We start from the raw sequence: 19,233 nt of genomic DNA on the forward strand, positions 1-19,233 counted from the left end.
AACGTCTGTCACAAACACGTGCTCCTCATGTTTGCAATCTTGATATTGCCACGTGGCATATTTTAAGACTTGGAGAAAGAGAGAGAGAGAGAGAGAGCGCTTGGATGAAAGGAGTCCACACGAGATTATGGATGCTGCAATAAGTCCCAACTCCAACACCAACAGCTTCCATTAAAAATTAACATTCCATCTCAGCCGTTCGTTGGATATAACTGTCCAACAACGTTGGACTAAAGAATTTTCCTCCTAATTTGACCAACCACACCACTTGTGTTTTACTAATGTCCATTACTGCATAAAATAATACATATTAATTTTTCTAGAAACATGTTACTTACGTTGACTTCCTACAACACTACCCCCGCAGATGTAGTGTGCACAGGATCATATATTATTTCCTCGAGATACGAGTTTATATATTTGAGGAAAATCAATGAATACCCTGCACAAACAGTAGCATAGAAAGTGTCGTGGGATGGGCTTTGCAAATGCAAGGTCAACCAATGTAGATTCATCCGTCAGACTCCACAACTACACTGATGAAAGTGACGTGCAATGCAACAAGTTTGGTCAGCATGCACAAATCCCACCCACCCACCCACCGTCTAATTCTACATGACATTCATTACATACTTAGGTATTTGGAGACGGTCCATCTTGTATCAATCAAGAGGTCTAATTTGCCTCGAATCAAATCAATCTTTCATCTCATTCAACTTTTTTTTTTTTGTTGATTTGATCATCAAACTAAGGTGGTGTTTGTTTGCGTTATTTTTCAGCGTTTATTACTAAAAAAAAATCAAATTCAGTACTTTTGTCAAAATAGCGCGCGTTTGTTTACTCTATATTTTCAACGCTTATTGCTGAAAATAAGTGAAAAAAATTCAACACTATTTTGATGTTGAAAAAAAATGTTAAAGCGGTAAGCACTTCGCTTTTTTCACCACGGACAAGTATGCCCTTTGATTTTTTGAACATGGACAAGTATGCACTTATTCTTAAAAAGATATTACCTCTTATATCCCATGGATAAGTATATAAACACCCCACAAATTAATAAACCCACACCATGGCTAAATTATTTTGTCTTATATGGGTTAAAAGTTTTGGAATGAGTTGATTTTTGGTGAGGATGATCTCTACAATGAGAAGATCATCCTCACCAAAAATCAGCACATCTTGAAACTTCTAATCCTATCAAAACAAGTTCAAGAACCGTAAATCGTTCCTTTTAAAAAAAAAACTATTTTTAACGAGTTAAAAGTTTCAAAATGGACTGATTTTTGGTGAGGATGATCTCTAGATCATCCTCACTAAAAATTTGCTCATTCCAAAAACTTTAACCCATATAAAACAAAAAAAAAAATGACTATAGTGTAGATTACCCCTATTAATGCATAGGATGCTTTTATAATTACACATCTTTTATTTCCATCGAAAATTATTCATCCAAAATTAAGTTCTTTTAAAGTTGATTTCAAATTTTGGTGACTTGAATAACATTATTATTTTTAATTTGAAATTTATGGACTTTTATAAATAAAAATTATTATTTATAAATTGAAGATTTGAATATTATTTATTATTTAAAAATAAATTATATTTTAATTTTATAAAAAATAATATATTTTATTGTGTTTGATAATAAATAAACATTTGAATCATGCAAACAATGTATAATATGATTGTAAGGGTATTCAACACTTATTTTTTTCAGTTTAACAAACAGCACCTTACACGCAATCTACCCAAAATCAGACCAAAAGAGGACAAACCCAAACCCAAATCGAGGCTCACACACCAAGCATGTCGAACCAAATAAATAACAATGCATCCTGTGCCTTGTCTTTGTTACGTGCCAACTGAGAGGACCTTCTGCATTCCAATTGGAGATTTGGTGGTAAGATACCTAGACAATCAAGGAATTAGAAAGGCATAATCTTAGCAGATACGCATGTAGTTGACGGAAATTGCAATATTAGCTTTCAGCCTGATTGTAAATATTTTGCAATTCTCATCCACCTCCTTAACATGTTCAATCTTTTTATAATACTTAGAACCTGAGAATAGATGATTATAACCGTTGAGGAATATTTTACAAATCAAACCCACCAAAACAAGAAAAATAAAAAAGTATGGCGTCTACTAAAAGACACAATCTGCATGGGCGAAAACATGAAGGACATTGCAGCTTCCCCCACCATCACCCCAACCTGGAAATAGTAAAACCAATTCAGTATTCACAACCTAATAATAAGAATAAACAATGGTCTTAAGTCATGCAAGGAGTGAATGGCATCTTTGAAAAGCCCAAAACATCAAGAGATAAAAAATAAAAATAAAAAAATAGTTTGGAAACAATAGGATATTAGGATTATATAAATCAAATAAAAATTAAGAAAATTCTTTAACAAAAACAAGAAACTTTACATAAATTGTATAGAACAGGCATTGTAACCGTTATAGTTGGAAGCTATTCACATTTTTGGAAAATAAGCACATTTACATTATTGGGGTATTTCACTCTTCATAACAGCTGCAAAAACATCACACAACATGATTAAGTATTTCACCTTCCCATCATCATATACCTCCTCAACTGTAAGTATGAATTCAACATTGGGTGGTCTTATTTATTATTTCTATGTGATTAAGCCAAAACATTGAAAACAGCTCTACTGATGAGTTAGTTCAAGGTTTTAATGAAGTTACTTACCTTGATCATGGATCAATCAGTCTGCAGATTCACTTGTGCAAGACACTCTTCTTCGGCAGTTTTGGTTTCCTATGACTTTGGTTCTGCCAAGAGAGTCATGAGACAGAATGCCCTGGTAAGCGGATGAATGGGGGAAAAAAGAAATGAAACAACTAACAACAATACAGGAAATGTAGAAATTTCTACCTTTTGCCTTTCCAATGCATCCAAATCGGTCCTCTCCTTCCAGGAACTCTTACGTAATTTGATTGGACGGTTCCCAACATATTTACCTGTAAGAATGTGTCAAACTCAAGAACAAGGGGATGGGAGGAGATGGTTTGTACTGTTTTGTCTATATTACTTTTAACATTCATACATGATAACTCATATGAGTTGCAAGTCAATCATCAAGTTACGTACTTTCATATAAATATTAGTACATGTACATGTACGTACATGAAAACCAGTTCGATAACCCTGAAGGTATGGATACTTGGAGTGGTTGAACATGACATCATGTATGGCAACGGTACCACGGCCTGATATACATACACATTTGATCATTCTAGTGTGGCCCCTAAGCCAATGGTACCTGTAGTATGTGTTAAAGAATAAGATGCACTATATTAAAATGCATGAGATACATTGTATCATTGTTAGTGTATCTCACACAAATGGAAGGTTATGATGAAGGATATTCTAGAATATATATTGATATTTAGAATATATCAATTAGGATATTCTAGAATATTTATATTAGGTAATTTTCATACATCTTGGTTGATGTAATGTCTATAAATACCCTATTGGGACTTTTGTAATATTCATCCAAGAATTATCAATAAATTCATATTTTCTACATGATATCAGAGCTCAATCTCCATTGAGCACATCGATCTTGGTGCGCCGTTCTTCGGCGATGGCACCACCGCCATCGCCGAACCTTAATCATTTTATTTACCTTATTAGTATTTTTTTTTTCAATAAAAATACCATCTTTCTTTATATTCTGGACCTAGATATCTTATTTTCTTCTTGCTATTATTTTAGTTTTTTTTTTTCCAATAAAAATCACAATTTTTTTTATATCTCTACAAATCTCCCAATTTCACACATTCATGCTACACGATCTCAATTTTTTTTTCTATCTAAAATCTCTCCAACGAGAGTTCTTTCATTTAAATGGCACAATCCTACTTTTTTATGCTTCTGGGAGAGATCATGACAGATCTGGTCTAACAAACCACCGGCTCCGACATACTCAAAAAGAGCAGGATACGACAGTGATGGACTTCATAGACAGACGGTGACCACCAGTAAGCACGATTGGCACTTCGACAATCAATGAACATATCCATTATTGAGATCAAGCAATTATTCAACAAAACCAATTGCATATTCCTTTTTCAAAGGACCATGCAATTACGGGAGGATGTTAAAGAATAAGATGCACTGTATAAAATGCATGAGATACATTGTATCATTGTTAGTGTATCTCACACAAATGGAAGGTTGTGATGAAGGATATTCTAGAATATATATTGATATTTAGAATATATCAATCAGGATATTCTAGAATATTTATATTAGGTAGTTTTCTTATATCTTGGTTGATGTAATGCCTATAAATACCCTATTGGGGCTTTTGTAATATTCATCCAAGAATTATCAATAAAATTCATATTTTCTACAGTATGTTCCCCCTTCCATCATCAATCTCAACTCTCAAGAATATGATTTGTTTCGTGAGAGAATGCAAGTAAAATGTTTATATGTTTACAAAGGGAAGTGTATAAAAACAAAATGATGGGTGGTCAGAAACTCGCAATCATTAAACTGACACAAAATATGGGCTTTATCCCAGTAAAAGGCAGGCTTTTTTTTATCGGTAAAAGTTTTTTATTAAGAACTCAAGAAAGGAGAATAGAAGAACTTTCAAACAAAGAGGATCTACCAAAAGCCTATAAAAGAGCTGAAGACAACCCATAATCACCAAATTTCAATCTACTCCAACATAGCTAAACCTTGACTTGAATCTGAGGAATCCAGGCTGTTCATTTAAACTGTTAATTAAAGGGAGCTTTTTCATGTAGTAAATAAAGTTAGATGGTGCTGATTTTTGGTGACAACCTTAATGTTGAGAATGATTCAACGTATGGTTGGATGGTCTAACATGTTATCTATATGGGCCCCATAGATGAAAGTACATATAGGAGAGACATATATAGTGTTTATCCGATCAGCTGTGTGAGGGATCACTTGGGCTTCCCAGCATCTGATCAACTGACATATACATTCTCTTTGGCAGATCTCCCTCAGTAGAACATCAGGTAGAAGACAGTAAGTTTATAGAAGATAGAGAGACCGATCATGTCCACCTAAGCATTTTGCCATCATTCCCAATCCATAAGTCCAACCTTTGAGAACCCCAATTTGTACACTATTTAGCCAAGGCCATACCTTTCTCTCCTCAACCATTTCAATGGAAATATGAAAAAGAAGAAGAATGGATATAAGGTAACATAGGAGATAATTTACCTATCAAAAAAATAAAAAACATGAGATAATTTCTAACGAAAATATATGAGGACGAAGAATCAACTCAATTAAATACAATCATAAGCCACAAAGCCTCCTCCCTGAACTCATAGGGATTCCCATAACAGTTTCTTTTATATGTAGAAGGCCACACTTAGTACTATCTTCATTCTCTTCCCTCGCATTTATTATAAGATTATATACACGGCAATAGAACATGGTATTTTCATGCTCTAGCCTCCCGACCATCTATACACATGTGTTCTTTTCTTAAGACAACTCATAAGGATGGATCACTCCAAATTGTTGCCCTCTTTGCATGAAAGATGGGGAGTCTGTCGACCATCTTTTAATTCATTGCACATTCTCTTACCAAATTTGGTCAATATTCCTTGGTCTTTTCCGTATTCATTGGGCCCTTCCTTGTAAGTATTCCCTGTTATTAGAAGGGTGGGCCAGTAATGTCTTCTCTTCCAGGAAAAGATTTTTGTGGGCTATTCTTCCCTCGGCTATAGCTTGGGGGTTGTGGAACGAGAGAAATAACAGGGTGTTTAACAATAGAATGAGAAGCTCTCACGGTATATTCTTGGAGATCTTGGGCTTATTATATCTTTGGGCGAAGCAGAATATCGATTTCAAGGGGATCACTTTTGATGATTTCGTTTTTAGATGGAATTCTTTATGTAGTCTTTGATGCTTTGTTCTCTTTTTGGCTTGTTGTTCTCTTAGAGGCTTCCTCGGCCTCTTTGTACTTAATTTTCTTCATTTAATATATTACACTTATAAAAAAAAAAAAGGATCTTTTTCTGATAAGCAATTGAGTGAGTGCCTTAGTGGTTAGAAATTAGATAGTGGAGGCAGTTTTGGACGTAAGTCATGGTATCAACACTCACTCTTTAACCAACTTAGCAAGCTGGCACCATTTGACTCATAAGGAATCTTAGATTTTTGGTTTTAACATTTCCTATTTCAAGAATTTCAAACTGGATATTGTTTTGTTTTGTTTTGTTGTATTTATTGTGAAAGTGAACTTTCTTCCTTGTTTGGATGGGCAAGTTATAATTTTTCAAGCTCTAGAAGTTGAGCACCAATAAAATAATGAGATCACATCATTCAAGTTAATTGGATATAACTGTTTTATTTGATTATCTTAGGAAACGGCTGGATCATGTTAGACTACCGAAGTGGTATCACATACCCCTTCCATGACTTGGCCAAGCCGCATGACAATTTGTTCACTATGCCGACTCAGAAGCTTATGACCATAGAGTTGCACATGTTAATGATTAAACATGAAGTAATAGAAGAAGATCTGTGGCCTGGAAAAATAATACTAGCATACTGCAAAGCAACTCAACCAAGTAACCAAGAGCACTTAATAGAAGAAGATCTGTGCCCTGGAAAAATAATACTAGCATACTGCAAAGCAACTCAACCAAGTAACCAAGAGCACATGAAGATAAATAAAGTGTACATATTCATGTCAAAAAAGTATGTGTGAGTAGATATTAGACTCACCGTTCATTTCCTTTAGGGCTGCTGCAATGTCTGAAGGGTTGGCAAAACTAATAAATCCATAACCCCGGGTTTTGCCCGTTCTCTTATCTCTGACAACCTGGAAATGTCATTTAATGTGTGTAAACATTTTAGACCATGTTCCAAAATATTAAAAACAAAAACTGTCCCCAGAAAAACTTGAATGAGAAATATACTTAAAAATAATAATAAATAAATAAAATAAAATAAAAACTGGAAGTGGAATTGGAAAAACAGCATGCATGAGTGAAGCAAATAATGCAATACATTCGTGAACAAAATAAACTTTACACAAAAGGCATGGGGTATATATGTACAGGGCGAGGATCAAGAACCAATTAAATGGCCAACGTGTTTTGTCCTATATGAGTTAGAAGTTTGGAATGAGCTAATTTTTTGTGAGAATCATCTCTATGGTGAGGTGATCATCCTCATTAAAAAATCAGCCCGTTCCGAAACTTCTACCCCCATCAAAAGTGGTTTACAAAAAAAATGACGGTCCACGATTCTTCAACTTATTTTTTTTTTTAATAGATAAACGAAAACAAATACAAGCGGTAGTTCAAGATTACCTACTAAAGGGTTAAACAGAAACAAAAAGCTAGAAAAAGAAAAAGAAACAAACACAAAGCTACGTCTCTGACAGATTACAAATGCAATCCCAACGGACTAGGCAGTCCTAAAAAATGATCCCTTTAAACTCCTTAAAGATCTTGCACCAGAAATAAAGAAACCTGAGGATCGACAAAAATAAATCGACTTTGAGAGAAACTTCCCTTCAAACGTTTTAGCATTCCTTTCCTTCCAAAGGCCTCATGAAATAGCGAACGGTGTTAAACCCCAAAGCAACCGCTGGGACAGACGAAAGCTCTCCCCCAATTGAGACCACTCCACCAAGAGATCTCTCACCGTACCCAACATACACCTATTCACACCAAACAAGAAGAAGAAATGATCCCAAACCTCCTTTGCCACTAGACAACGCAAAAGAAGATGATTACACGACTCCTCACTACTCCCGCACATACAACAATAGTTTGGGCCACAGAAACCCCTTCTTCGCAACTGATCAAACATTAAAATTCGTTCCTTAACCGCAGTCCACACAAAAAAGGCCACCTAAGATAGCGCTGTAGGCCCCCAAACTGCCTCGTGGGGAAAGGTAACATCCCCACCCCTACTTAACTCATTATAAAACTCTCTCATAGAGAACAATCCACTGTTAATAGTAACCCAAATTCGTGAATCCTCCTCATCCATCCCTCCAGAAACTCTGTCAAGGCACACCAACAACTGAGAAACCTCTTGCAACTCCCAATCATTCAACATCCTCCTAAACCCCAAATGCCAAGTCAAGCCTCCAACATCCACCCCACGAAATCTTTTAATCGGAATATTCTTCTTCATTGAGAAGGCAAACAAAGATGGGAAACTTTCCTTCAAGGGGCCCTCACCACACCAAGAATCCTCCCAAAATCTGAACTTGTAAACTGGGGTTAGATCATTCTCACAAAAAATCAGCCCATTCCGAAACTTCTAACCTATATAGGACGAAACACGTTGACCATTTAGTTGGCTCTTGATCCTGATCCATATATACATCTATATATATAAAGTGAGCAAGCATACTGACATGTGTGGATATTTTTAGAGCGAGAGAAGAAATAAAAACAATACCAGAAAGCAAACTAGAAAAATGATAATAATGATACGAAGGATTGTTCCACCCACACTAGGTGAGGGATCAGGTATTGGCATGCCTTCTCAAAAGCCAGTGGCTTAAACTATGATAAAATCTGAAAATTTTAACTCATGCAGGCAAATTCAAGAACTAGAAGTTAGTATGTATCTGAACCACAGATTCCCAGTCTGAAGAAGGCACCAAGTATCAGAGAGTTAAGTGATGGACTGTTATGAGATGTTGCAAATGCAAGACACGGTAGCAGGGAAGGTAGTTATTGGTAGCAACTAGCGAGTAGCGACACATGTCTAGAGACTGAAGAGAAAACCAATACTAGACATAGTCTGCATATAAAATGCAGACTTCTCTACGAAGATTCAGGATAAGTTCAATTCTTTTTCAAGGTGAGATATTTGTACAGAATAAGTAGAAATTTACCAAAAGCATCAACATTTGAAATAACCTAAGTTGCATATTTAAAAGGGAAGGTTCTTATGGACGACATCTTTTGAGTAAAAAATAGTACCTTGAGGCTTGAATTGTGTGCTTCTCAATTATCAACACATCATGGTACAGTCACATATGCTCACAGTCATAGATAAAGAAGTGCCCCACCCTCTCCCACTACCCCACACACTTTCAGAACTCATGAAATATTTCATATATATGCATATAACCTACCAAGGCTCAACATGACAATATCAAAGACTCCAGGGGAACACAATGGCTGAAGATATTACTCAGACCAAAAGCACATCTGCACTACATTCATGACGATAAAAGAGATCATCTCATGTCCCAAAAATAGAATAATTTTCTCCAATAAGCTAATGAAATTATAATGGAAACTTAGGCTGCGTTTGGTAAGTCTTTTAGAAATTTCTTCTGCAACTTTTTAATATGAAAAAGTAGAAGAAACTGCAAAAATACGTCTGGTTAGGTTACTTTAAAAACTCATGACCATCTGATTGGCCATAATATTGAACCAGACCCTTTCTATCCTGTAGAAAAATACAATCATGCATTTTGGAATGTAACCAAATGGGATTTTCCCAGCATAACCAAATGCAAGGATATAACACAATGAAATACTTTGAAGGGAAGTTCTAGCCTCTTTCTTTATTGAACTTGTATGCAAGTACTTAACAAGTTTCAGTAACATAAGCAACTCTGTAACTTTGAGAGGTATACAATTTGAGACAACAAAGCTAATTATCATGTCTGCTTTGCCTAAGTTCTTACCTATAACCTTGTCTTATAAGTAATTAGGTTGTTGAAATAACTTAAAAATTCAACAACCTAATTACACGTAATATAACACATCAATCAATTTCTTATAAAAACAAATACAGCTTAGTGCTAATAACAGAAATGGTAGTATAGCAGTGGTTAAAAACAAAACTGAACATGGACATATAAATATGTCCAACAACAACAGTAAGGCAAAGGTTATTCAGTGGTCAAAGAGAGGGTCTCCATGTCTAGGATCAATATTTCAAGCCACCTCAATTATTTCCAGTGTAATGTATATTACTTGAAGGGAGGGATGCTAATTGTGGTGAAAGGGCTTTTAGGATTACACCTCAAGATTCAACAAAGGGCGGGGCTTCCTCAAAATGGCCTACACAGTACTCAATAAAATGCAAAGGCTCATGAGTCATCCAGTGAGGCTTTGAAAAAAGATGAATTTCCACGCATTTTATACCTCTTTTAAGCCTTATGTCATAGGGACGTAACTTATGTGCATATGCAGGTGATAACATGTTGCAATAGCTTAAATAGTTCAATTTTATATTTGGTTTATGTTTCCTTCCTAATGCTTATTTAAATAATAATAATAAGCTATTCTAAATTAGATAACATCAACAAAAACATCTCTTTTCTCCCAAAAATGGTGTGTCCCTGACCTATTTAAAAACACATGCTCATGAGGCTAATGCCCTATTCTTTAGGCCATTAAAGCACCTCCCCACACGCCTACACATTCTAAAGTGTTGTACTTTGTATCATGGTTTAAATATCAGAATGTATGAGATGTATTGCTCAATACTTACCAGTATCGGCCAAGATCGATACGAAACATTGAATGTTTCGAGAATGTATCAGCCGATACCGTATCGGTTTTTTCATTAACCGAAACATTCGATTGATATGGTATTTTAAACCATGCTTTGTACTAGTGTACCTAGATGTCTGAAAAACCATGAGCATATCCCAAATGTTCTTTGTGTAAAATACATACACTGAAGTACTTACATGATGTTAGAATGCAACTAGTAATCTTGTTTCCTTCACTACTTCCATGCCTGACATCTCACATGTTGCAGACTACAGACAACAGACATGGTCAAATATCTAATTGGTGTATAGAGAAACTTGCTTAAGCACACCATACACAAAAATATGAGAACTTGGTGAGCTTTTAACAAGTGTCTGAAAAGAATTTGCAACAGATCCACATGTGACTAACAAACAATCCATGCTATAAAAAAGAGAACCATGGGCTTAAAAGTTCAACAGAAACATACTCTTGCCATGTTAAAGGAAGGAAATCTTGAAAATGCTTTTGAAAGGACCTCATCATTCACTTCATTACCAAGATCTCCACAGAATAAGCGATAATCATCTGCGAAGCATTGTCAGCATAAAAAAAATCTTAAGAGATTATACCAGCAAAAAATAAATGTGATCTTCGAAAAAAAATATTTCAGTCTTTTGAATCTCTATTTTTTGCAGAAATAGAATTATTTTTTTAAGGAGTTGTTCTCAAATGAAAAACAATAGGGTATTGATACACTCTTAGCATATTCACAGCATATTAGAGTCTAATAGCACATATCAACATGAAAAAATGTGTTATATAATAAATAATTGTAAGAGTCATTTCAAAACATTTTTTTTTACATTATTTCTTACTAAAATGTTGATTTTTATAAATATTTCAATTTTTACCTCAATTGACACATTCCTCTGAAAGGACATTTTTAAACTTTGCTCTTTACACAAAAGCTCCCACCTAGAAAGAAAATCCTAGATAAAAAGGCCACCTTGGAGTGAATTTTGGGGGCCGCGAGCTAACACTACCTTTATAGTAAGTACTCTTAGATCCGCTTGTTGCTACCACTGGCCTTGCCCATTGTGCATACTAGAGAAGGGAGTAGACTGAATGAGCTAGGGATGATCGAAGCTCGGAGCTCTTTGCGCCGAGCATTTCAGCAAAATAGCTGAAGCTAGTAACTTAGAAGGTGAAAATGAGCAAGGAATGTATAAAATGATTTAATTGAAAATAATATCAAGCCCTCTCCACCAAATTAGGAAATCTTCATCCAAAGTCCCAAGGGGGTGTAAGTTATTTAGCTACTTAGGTTAGTGATAGAATAAAGCTCCCAATAGTTGAAATTCTTCCTAAAATCGAGATACCAAGAAGTCCCTCCCCCAGCCCGGATCATGAAATGCAATTTACAAATATTTATTACATCTCATCTAAGAAGAATTCTGACTAAGAAATTCATCGAGCATGTGAAAAAATAAAAATCGCAACCCATACCTCGGATAACACAAATGCTTCACATGATAGTTAAATATTATCACATTATGCCAATAGCAAAACTGCATGATGTTTTCAAGCTCAATATGCACAACCAAAAAAAAGGGATTAATATAGTCATACTTTCTGGCCACTCTGCAAGGGTTGGATCCTCCCAAGTCTGACCAGCAGCTTTACGAGGTATTGCTTTCTTTTTGGTTTCTGCCTTGTGTTCAATTTCACTGCTAGCAAGTGCAGCTTTTACACTTTCAAGAGCTTCGGGTGTAATTGTCTGTGCATCTCTCTGGAATAACTGTTGAGCCTGTTTTGATCAAGACGTAAATAATTTATAAGCATGTTGAAGGTATGATTACTTACTCGAACAAATAAAATAATTAAAACAAAAGAAAAAAGTTTAATATTAGTACAACCAGTTGGAGACAGGCCTCAAACATCACAATCATAGTGCTTGACATATAAACCTTATAGGAGTGTTTGGAACTTCGGATGCAAGGAAAAAAAAAAAAGGTGTTTCCAATACAAAATCTTTCTCCTTCTTGGGAAGTACTTCTGCACAAACTTGAATGGAGATAAAGCCCCCCAAAGATCAAATTTCAAGGACCCATCTGTTGTCAAAAGCCTAGTCTAGACCATCTATGCACCTAGGCCTTACCCGCTTTAAGCGGGGTTTCAAAAACTGGGGTTAAAATCATACTTTTATGAAATAATTTTGTATAAAGATACTTAATCAATTATAGAACATAAGAGATTTCTCAAATATTTAGCTAAACTTGTGAGGTGTGTCTAAGAATCTAAGATTAAAAAACCTAGTAGGTGGCATGTGCAAACGCACATGTATGGAACAAGTTAGGATTTATGCATGATTAAAATTACTTCAAAAGATTGATTTTTTTTTAATTTTAAATAGATAATCTTATATTTTCATATTTTATCATTTAATAAATTGTAAAGGTCTTTTTGTAATTTAAAATGTTAACTAAGGCTATTTCGAAGATAACATAATAAAAAAAATATTTATGTTATTTTAGAAAACTAAAAACTAACTAACATGGTTATATTTATAGGGTCGTGGGATTGTAATTTTATTCATTTTGACAAGGATGACCATGATAATAATAACTTAGCTGAAAAGGTGGGGGCACTTTTGGTCTTCCAAATTTTGGTGTCAACAACACTTATTCAGCTTCATTTTATTATAATAGCAAAGTTTAGTGAGGGGCACCAACTTTTTTTTTTGATAATTATATATTTCATTAACAAAAAAGAAAGCGAATACAACAGTCAGTTGAAATGACCAACTAATACAAAGCACTTATCTACCGTAGAAAGAGTCCCATCTAAAAATGAACTCCTCAAAGAAAACCTCTTTAAATTTGGGGCATAACTTACACCAAAAAAAAACATCAACCCCAAAACGGAGTATCAAATTCCTTCAGTATTTCCAGTTAAATTGTTTTCATTTATCTTACATATTAGTTGTGTTGACTTACAAGTTTGCTTTGTAGTTGATAACTTATTATTATCTTGGTAATGACATTTATATTATTTTTTTTGCTCTTTTTTGTATGACCTTTACTACATATACAAATTGAAACATTAAATTTTTTGTCTACGCCCTAAGGAGGTCCTCAGCTTAGGCCTAGCGCTTTTAACAAACTATCCATAACAATGCACTGAAGATTTACTCTTCAACGCAGTAACCTAGAATTGCTTAACATATCATTACATCCTACCCTAGATGAGCCAGTATTTTCTCAAATTCTATTTGGTGCACCCGACAAAAGCAATGGAAGCCACCAACTCCAAAAACCAGATTGAAAGGGAAAAGAATTTGTTTTGGTTTGTGTTCTTATTTTTTGGCAATAAAGCTTACTTATCAACAAAAAAGGGAAAAGAATCATAATTGCTTGATGTGATAATAGTACTTCAAGGAGAACGCATTATACACTTTTTAATCGATAAAGTAACTTCCTTGAAAAACCAGAAGATACAAAATTTATAGTTAGAGGTTGAGAGACCTAACCTGAAAAAAGAATCAAGCAAGGAAAAAAAAAAGGAAAAGGAGACTAACAGATGATTTAAGCCTAGATATGGCTCACAATAAACTCCCTTGGTCTTTCTCCTTTGTTGTATTCTAGTTTTGTAGCGGGTTGTCTTTGGTCTTTGTCCTTTGTATGTTCACCGGTCATCTCAACCACTTTTAACATATCTTTTTTACTTATCAAAATATAAAATATAAAATAAAATCCCTGCTGAAGACAAAATCTAGAAAAAAAAATGGCAATTAAAGGACTAGGAAAAACCTATGTATTGGAGATGGAATGTTCCTAATATACTAGTCCACTATCAACTATACCTGATATACCAACTTATTTGCCTAAATGAGAGAAACACAAAGACCAAAAGGGATATGGATTAGGGTGTCTTTTTTGATGATTTTGTGGGGATATGGGATCAGGTCTGTAATCTTCAGATTTTGTAAGGGTTTTGGAGTACTGAGGTTATTGTAGCTTATCATGTTTCAGCTCATCATCCCAATTGCTTTCTTGTATTTCTGTTTTTATGATCAATTCATCAAGAAGAAAAAAAAAAGATACGCAGACACATCAATGAATATAAGATAAAATTAAATGAAGGAAGGGGGCATGATGACCCAAATAGTAGGGATAAATCTTTCATGGTGATGATAAGCTTAATATCTTAAATCTGATGTCCTGTATACCTGAGTTTGAAAATAAAATGATAAATTACCCATAAAAATAAGATAAAATGATAAAGCAGTATTGAAACCTTATATCAATCCTAAAATTAGGGGAAAAACAGACAAGTGCACAATTAGCATATATAGTATGACAAGGTATGACACAAGACCTTTGTTACAACATTATTAACAATTCTAACTGTTGTTTCTAAGCCATGGTTTTTATCCTCTTGTACCACACATAGGCCCAATAATAAACCCTAATTTCCAATTTTTCCTAAGTCATGACAACCAGATAAGAAACTAGGGATTTAATTCATGTTGCCTAGGCATGGACCATTATGAGGTCGGATCTTCTCTTCTCATCCCATCTTCTCTCCTCTACAACTAAACCCGCACTTCCTTTTTTCACAAGGGAAGACCCTTTTTGTGGAATACCAAAGAGAACACCATCCCCTTATGTTCTCAAATCAATTCCAAGCCCTCTCACTGGTTATCTCTATTTTAATTTAATTCCAGGGATCATCATGTTTCTACAACTTTCAGCAAGCAGGCTGGTAAAGGAATCTTGCAAAATTGTTCTTAATCAAACGGGATGACAAATTCTTTTCTTTTTTTTTTATAGATAAATTTTATTAATGATCAAGGAAAAAAAAAAATAGGTGGTCAAGAAAACTGACCAAAAGAGAGAAAGACAAAAACAAAAGCAATGACAAACAGATCTGGGAAAAAAGGAGAAACAACTACTCCCAAAAGAAAAGATTGTTCCTCACCTCAGATATTACAAACAAGCTCCCATGTAACTAAAAGGTCCTCAAAATGGAAGCCCATGAATTCATCAAACAGTTTGCTCTAAATGACCAAAAGACCTAGCATTGCAAAAAATAACATCTGAATCCAGTTATCATGGTAAGTGGTGGAACTTGGAGAGAATTTGGGATTTTTCAATAGGATTTCATTGGAGGAGATTGAATAATCAGGTTTTTCAAGGATTAATATTGGATTCTTGTGAAATTGTAGCTTTATGGAGGAAATCGCCAATTTTGCTATCTGGGTATCGTTGTAGGAGGTGCAATCCAAAGAAAATCAGAAATTGTGTAAAGTAGATTTTGTTAAAAGTCGGGATTTTTCAAGAAGTTTGATATTGGGTTTGCCCGAATCGGCTTCTCTATTCTTTTACATATTATTCCAGATTTCCACGTGAGAAATCTACCAAATGTTGTATTTTCTTAAATTGTTTAGGTAATTAGAGAGTAAAATCAATTGCAAATTACCAATAAAAAATTTTAATCTACCAAATATTGTATTTTTTAAATTGTCTAGGTAATTAGAGAGAAAAATCAATTGCAAATTACCAATAAAAAAAATTAATTGCAAACCAATCACCGAAAAATATTTATACTTTAATTTTTTGAAACCCAAAACGGAGAAGGGGATTTCTTTATGTTTCATCATTTGTTTACCTCAGCATTTGCTCGGAGAGTGACAATAGTTGCAAGCGAGAGAGTTAAGAAAGTGAGTGAGTAATACAGTTATTTAGAGATTAGAAAGAATAAAGGTTGAAAAAAATCATGAAAAATTATGTGTTTTCCGGGAAAAACTAAATTCAACATGTGGGTTTCTTACAAAAATATTAGGGTGCCTGAATCCAACAGTCTACGTCTTAGATTGTAGACCCGAAATCCCGAAATCATAAGCTCAAATCGGGATATTGGGTTTTTTTCCTGAGCAGCTTATCAGAGAAAAGGTGATTCCTTTTACACTAATCAGATTTATCTAAATAACATTATCAACATACAATGCAATTTCCAAAAAAAATTATATATATACAGAAATTCATATAAAACAAAAAATAAAAACAACAACAAAATGAGTAATTCGTCACAAATCCCAAATTTAACAAAAACTAAAATTAAAAATAAAAATAACACCAGACTCACCTGTTGATATTGAGGCAGAGAATAAACACCAGGTGCAGGTTGGGTCGCTGGATACATCGATGGATGAATTGGAGCCGTTGGAACCTTAACAGGTGGCGCAGAGTTAGGGATTTGTACCAGTGGACCAGGCGGGGGCATGTACGGCTTAGGGTATTGTGGTACGGCCATAGAATCAGATTGTTGAAGGTGGAAAGGGAGAGGGAAGTAAGAACTGTTAGAATACGTGAATTGGGATGAAGCAGACATGTTTGAAGTCGACGCAGATTCAGTCGACATGGCGCAAGATATCTTCACGAATTAAAAGGGTTTAAATTTACGAGATCGAAACCTAGGGTTTAATGTGGTTTTGATTGAAATCCTGTTCGAGGGTTTACGCTCAGAGGAGATGGAAGTTAGGGCTTGAATGCGATGGCTATCAAAGGAACATACCGATGATGCCATGATGGTTTTGCAAACCCAGTTTTTTGACTCGTAATCCTGGACGAGTCAACCCTGTCCAATCCGGTTAATTGATTTTGGGGTGATTTAGACATGACCCCCTACATTTTGGTCAATATTAGAGATACACCTATGTTTTCTTGGCCTAGGTTTTGTTTGAGAGATTACTGCAACTGCTCTAAATGCCCTTTTTCGCCAATCACTATCTAATTTTTTAACCTTTTGCCATCTTCAAGCAGCTAACTTGTAGGGTATGTGAAAAAAATATCTTACTTTTATGTAAAAGTCACAATTAATTCACATTTCTTTGTAGTGATGATTTAATTCGGACTTATTTGCAAAATTTTGGAAAATAACTTATTATATTATATCATGTATGATATGAAAATTTGTAATTTTGTTTAATAAATAATATATATAATTTTATATTTTCCATAGACAATAATATATCTTTATTTTTCTTGATATTTTTCTTGTTGAATTTTCCTCAATCCCGACTTTGTCACGTTAAACTTCCACAAATGCCATTTTTACCCCATCACTAACTACATTTCTTTATTTTTTAACTGTTACCATCTCCAAGCAACGATTAATGGACAATTTTTTCAAGCAACGATTTAATTCGGACTTATTTGCAAAACTTTGAAATATGATTTTTTATATTATATTATATATAATATGAAATTTTGAAATCTTGTTTAATCTTGTGTTTAATAAATAAAATATACATTTTTGTATTATCCATGAGCAATAGTATATTTTTGTTTTTCTTGACTTTTTCCTTGTTGAATTTCCCTGAATCCCAACTTTGTCAATGTAAGATATGTTTAGATAATCAACTTCATGTTAAATGTATTGTAGCGAATCCATGATTTTTCGACCCAAGAACCATCTTTCACCTTCTCTGATAATCATATCATGTTCTTGATATCAAAAGGTTGAAGGAGATCAAATAATCTTTTTATCTTCAACTTGTAAATCTCATATACAAAATATTTTTGATGTATTCAAGTCTCATTTTCAATGTCTTGTATTTTTTTATTTTATTTTTTATCTATTCAAAAGATTATTTTGTACTTTTTTTGTGTGGATAAGTGTAGACACCCCATTTTTGCATCTGCCTAATTCAACAATTTGTCACCCGATTGTCGTGAATTCATAATGATGAGCACCAATAATTCAAAGGGCTGTGAGTACTGTCTTTGATTCATTTCGTTTCCTAGTCCTTTCACCCCCCCTCGTTACAACTCAACATAGAAATTTGAGCACGTTTAGAATCATTACACCTTACATCCGATTTAGCAAACACGTATGCTTAGGTTCGCTACACAATTCAATAACTTAAAGGCCTTGCTACGCTAGAAAAATGTAACTTTGAAACTTAGAAATAATCACGTAGGAACTGAAAGAAACCTCACGTTAAAATTCGTAAAAATCACCAAAATAATGAAAATACCCATCTTGAATTTCAGACCTTCGAAAAATCACGAAAGCACTATTATCGCACTCAGAATGTGATTTTGAGTCTAATGAGACCCAAATCAACGAAAATAGAAAAATTTAAGAAAAATCACAAAAATAATCGAAATACCCCTCAATATCCAATTCTAACGTAGAGACCCCGATCCCTAGGAAAATATAATAAAAATCAAATAAAAATCCAATCTAGTGAAACTAAAATTCAAATTAAGAATTAAACAATTAAAATTAAAAATCAAACAATTAAAATTTAATCAAGCAATCAAACTTAATCAAAATTAAACTGAAAATCACTCAACCAATTAAAGTGCAAAATTAAATTAAAAGTTAAAAAATTAACCAACCAACCAATAAACTCGAATTCAAATCGAAACCCGATTAAATTAACAAATTCAAAATCCAAAATCGAACTCGATTAATTAAATCAAGTCGAAATTAAATCTTAATTGAACAATCAAAATTCAAAATCAAATACAAATTTAAATTTAAATTAAAAGAAAAACCTCAAATTAAAAATCAACCATCCAATAAATTCAACTCAAAATTAAAACCCAAAACAATAATTATCAACCAATCACAACTAATTAACAATGGACAACCAATGAGGTAAGTAGTGTGGGATTGCCCCACCATCATTCTCCAAAAGGAAAATTAAAAGCAAAAGAAGAGAAATAC

At 34.0% G+C, this 19,233-nt stretch overlaps 1 protein-coding gene across 3 annotated transcripts; it reads right to left on the reverse strand.

Moving 5' to 3' along the window:
* Window positions 1-1,960: 1,960 nt before the first annotated feature.
* LOC147403387 (RNA-binding (RRM/RBD/RNP motifs) family protein) lies at window positions 1,961-17,087 on the reverse strand. 3 transcript variants are annotated; one of them, XM_086438959.1, is made up of 7 exons: window positions 16,642-17,082; window positions 12,124-12,301; window positions 10,982-11,079; window positions 6,755-6,851; window positions 2,903-2,988; window positions 2,717-2,799; window positions 1,961-2,213 (listed from the first exon to the last, which is right to left on the reverse strand). In XM_086438959.1, exons 1-6 carry the CDS (start codon window positions 16,915-16,917, stop codon window positions 2,746-2,748), a joined length of 789 nt encoding a protein of 262 aa, XP_086295085.1. In that variant the 5' UTR covers window positions 16,918-17,082; the 3' UTR covers window positions 1,961-2,213; window positions 2,717-2,745. The 3 variants fall into 3 exon arrangements, with proteins under 3 accessions (XP_086295085.1, XP_086295087.1, XP_086295086.1); XM_086438961.1 differs by lacking the exons at window positions 1,961-2,213; window positions 2,717-2,799 and adding an exon at window positions 5,159-5,236 and having other exon boundaries at window positions 2,903-5,076; window positions 16,642-17,087; XM_086438960.1 differs by lacking the exons at window positions 1,961-2,213; window positions 2,717-2,799 and having other exon boundaries at window positions 2,903-5,236; window positions 16,642-17,087.
* Between the last annotated feature and the right edge of the window lie 2,146 nt (window positions 17,088-19,233).

Source organism: Akebia trifoliata, chromosome 4 (assembly GCF_017979445.1).
Source record: "Akebia trifoliata isolate Shusen 1 chromosome 4, ASM1797944v1, whole genome shotgun sequence".
NCBI classification, from domain to species: domain Eukaryota; kingdom Viridiplantae; phylum Streptophyta; class Magnoliopsida; order Ranunculales; family Lardizabalaceae; genus Akebia; species Akebia trifoliata.